Consider the following 3,301-nt stretch of genomic DNA (forward strand, 5'->3'; position numbering starts at 1 on the left):
ACCGTGTTTGTTTTCCTTCAAAATAGACGGGGTTCATTGTGCCGGACACCTTCAAACATGATTGTCTCATCCTAGCTGGGAAGTTAATGAAAGACTTCAAGAATAGGATGACAAAAGACATCATAATGCCCGCATTGAAAGAAAATGATCTGGGACGACTGGCACAAGTCCCTGAAAAGCACCCCGAGATCGACGCTGCTGATTGGTGCAAATTTGTTGAAAGTCGACTAACTCCTGAATTTCTGGTACGCTAATTATATTAACACTAAGATAAACTCTTAAATACAAGTACATGTATCTAATGTATTTTTTTGGCATTGTAGGAATTGAGTAAGGTACAACGTGAACGTTCCTCAAAAATTCAATCCAGACATCGAAGTGGTCGGAGTGGAATGGTGAACGTACGGGAAGTTGTGGTAAGTAATACTTAAAATTTAATGTGCTATAATGTGCTATACAATTTAATTGGTACTCATTTCATTGTTATAATGTTATGTAGAAAAAGGACCTCGAAGTTGCAGATCCCCCCCGCCACCGTGTTTGGATTAAATCTCGCACCAAGAGTAGAAAACTTGTCACTGATTACGACAAGGAAATTGCAGAGAAGATAGTAAGTATATATTAATCCTTAATTGAGTTCTACTCATGAGTTAGTGTATATAATTCATATACTAATTGCTTGAATATATGCGTGCATTAGGCTCAATTAGAAGAGAAGCTTAGTCAGGGACAAATTCAGGTCCAGGGCCAAAACGATATCCTGACGCAGGCGCTCGGGACACCAGAGCATCCTGGACGTGTCAGGGCTGCTGGGTATGCTATTAGTTCAAATGTTATTTATTTAGTTACACAAATAAAATCGTTGCTAATTTGCTTTTTATGATTTGTAGGTTCCTGACCAGGGCATCTCAACTGTTCGGCAGGAAGAAAAGGGAAGTGTCTGATGTTGTGGCTCGGCAAGCGAAGGAGATTGAAAAATTAAAAGCCGAAGTCCAATCCCTTAAGCAGCAGAGGAACGCTGCCGAACAAGAGGAAGAAGGAGAGGTGGCTGGTGAGGCGTATGTTCCACAACCATACGCTCCTCAGGATGAGGTACAACCACAAATTTATGCTGAGGAGTTTATTTCCCTCAACGACCAAGGTATCCTATACAATTTTGATGACCATGCGGCCCTTAATCAGCAAGTACATCTCTGCTCTGACAACATCGACAATATTGTGGCCCGAGGGTATTTGTACGAGCATGTGGGTACGATCAAAGTTCACTGCCAGGATTACGATGATTCACATGCCCGGATCATGGTTTCGGAAATCCTGCAAGAGGACGCTGAAATCCCAGTCCCAATTGAAGAGTGCAGATATGTTAGGGACGTATACCAGATGTTCCTTCCTTGGCCTAAACACTTAATTTTAACAACCGAGGTAACTTCTCAACTCAAATTAATTATTAATGATTAGTGGAGTTTGAATATCTTAAATATTCATCCGTAGTGAAGTAGGTTCTGCGAATATATGTGCTGCGGTGGGATGGATGAAAAAACTACTGTTATATATGTGTTATTTGTCATTATACAGCTATGTTCAAAATTTTTGGGGTCATTCAATTACAACCGTTATGCTGCCGAAATTTCGGTAGAATTTGGATTTAATTTGATATATATATATATATATATATTATGTTCTGTTTTGTGTAGGGTCCACTGGCTCAACCGCCCTCAAGACGTGATGCGTCAAAGGGGAAAGCTCCGATGCTTTCTCCACAAGGTCGTGGTGCACGGGAAGATGACTTGTTCACGGAAGAGAAGATGGCGTTGATCCCTAATTCGCTAAAATGGATGATTCATGAATTCCTAAGGCTCAAAGATAAACGTGATATAATCACAATTCCTGTCCCCCGAGGATTCATTGCACCGCGCACCCAGATCACGTTATCTGGAGAGGATTTGCAGCAGGTTGCTACGTGTGACTACATCGGCAACCAGGGAATGCTGTTTGGAATGATGTATACTCTTCTTTAATCTAATTAACCTTATATCAAATTATAGTTAAATTATTATAAGGCACTAACACTTTTTTTGGCAGGCACATATGGGAGAGCATCAACGGTCTGAGAAAAATTTTCAAGTTTTACGACCCAGAGCTTCTCACAGTGCATGGGATCAACGATGAAGAACAGAGTTAGTTGAAAAAACTGAAAATCGCTTGCTTTTGGCGTCGGTTGGTAATTCCCCTATGGCGTCGGTTATTAGCTAATAACCGACGCCATAGGTACCCCTATGGCGTCGGTTATAAGCTAATAACCGACGCCATAGGGGTACCTATGGCGTCGGTTCATATAAACCCTTTAGCGTCGCCCTGATCAGCGTCGGTAGCGAATTTCGCAAAAACCGACGCTGAAAGGGCTTAAAAACCGCCTCTAAAGGGGGTTTTTGTAGTAGTGAACAAATCAAAGAACATGTATAATGTTGGAAATTATTTTACCAGGATCTTAGATCTACTCACAAGTATGTTGATTAACACCCTAAATATGAACTTTCTAAAACGATGAAATAAACACATATAAAGTTTAGGAAACCTTACATTGGGTGCAGCAGAATATAATGACTCCTTCCGTTCAGATATCTAGCCCTTGATTCCTTTTTGTAGCAGAGCATTATCAATATCTGAACTTGGATCTCTTTCTCTGATTCTTTAGTGCTGAAACTCCTTCTTGCTGAAAGTCTTTCTTCACGATCTTCCTCACTATGATTGAGGTATCACTTGCTGTGTGTGGGCACTATTCTCACACTAATAATTTCGAAATTGAAGAGGGAAGGAAAGAAGAAGTGGCGGCTAAAGATAGGGAGAGAGAAAGGCTCAGGTTTTTCTCTGAAGGAAAAAGTAGAAAATTTAAGTGTAAATTTCCTGAAGCCTTCACTATCTATTTATACAATCCACTAGGGTTAGGTTTGAATTATTTGACATTAAAATAATGAAAATATCAGTTTAAATTCCCTACAAAAGTTGCCGGCCATGCATAGTGGATTTGGGCCTTACTTTTTGCAATTTTGCACTTTTATCTTTTCTGCATCTGATTTTCTCAAAAACACCAATTTTCTAATTCAACCAATTAAATGCCAATTCTAATTATTTAATAACTATAAATAATTATTAAATAATATTGTCATTTATCATATTTATTAATTGAACCATACAAAGTATCATAATTAACAAATATGCCCCTAAAACTCTTTCTTTACAATTTTGCCCATACTTAGTGAAAAATTCACAAATAGACAGTCTAATTTGAGAATTATAATTG

General features: G+C 38.9%; 1 protein-coding gene across 2 annotated transcripts; it reads left to right on the forward strand.

The window, feature by feature from the left end:
• The first annotated feature begins 347 nt into the window (after positions 1 to 347).
• Positions 348 to 2,178, forward strand: LOC133038839 (uncharacterized). Of its 2 annotated transcripts, XR_009688388.1 has the most exons (5): positions 348 to 416; positions 500 to 610; positions 701 to 813; positions 891 to 2,002; positions 2,083 to 2,178. XR_009688388.1 is itself a non-coding variant. In XM_061117237.1 (4 exons), exons 1-4 carry the CDS (start codon positions 393 to 395, stop codon positions 1,456 to 1,458), a joined length of 816 nt encoding a protein of 271 aa, XP_060973220.1. In that variant the 5' UTR covers positions 348 to 392; the 3' UTR covers positions 1,459 to 2,166. The 2 variants fall into 2 exon arrangements, 1 of the variants encoding a protein (XP_060973220.1); XM_061117237.1 differs by having other exon boundaries at positions 891 to 2,166.
• Positions 2,179 to 3,301: the final 1,123 nt, after the last annotated feature.

The sequence above is a fragment of the Cannabis sativa genome, chromosome 6 (genome assembly GCF_029168945.1).
Source record: "Cannabis sativa cultivar Pink pepper isolate KNU-18-1 chromosome 6, ASM2916894v1, whole genome shotgun sequence".
NCBI lineage: Eukaryota > Viridiplantae > Streptophyta > Magnoliopsida > Rosales > Cannabaceae > Cannabis > Cannabis sativa.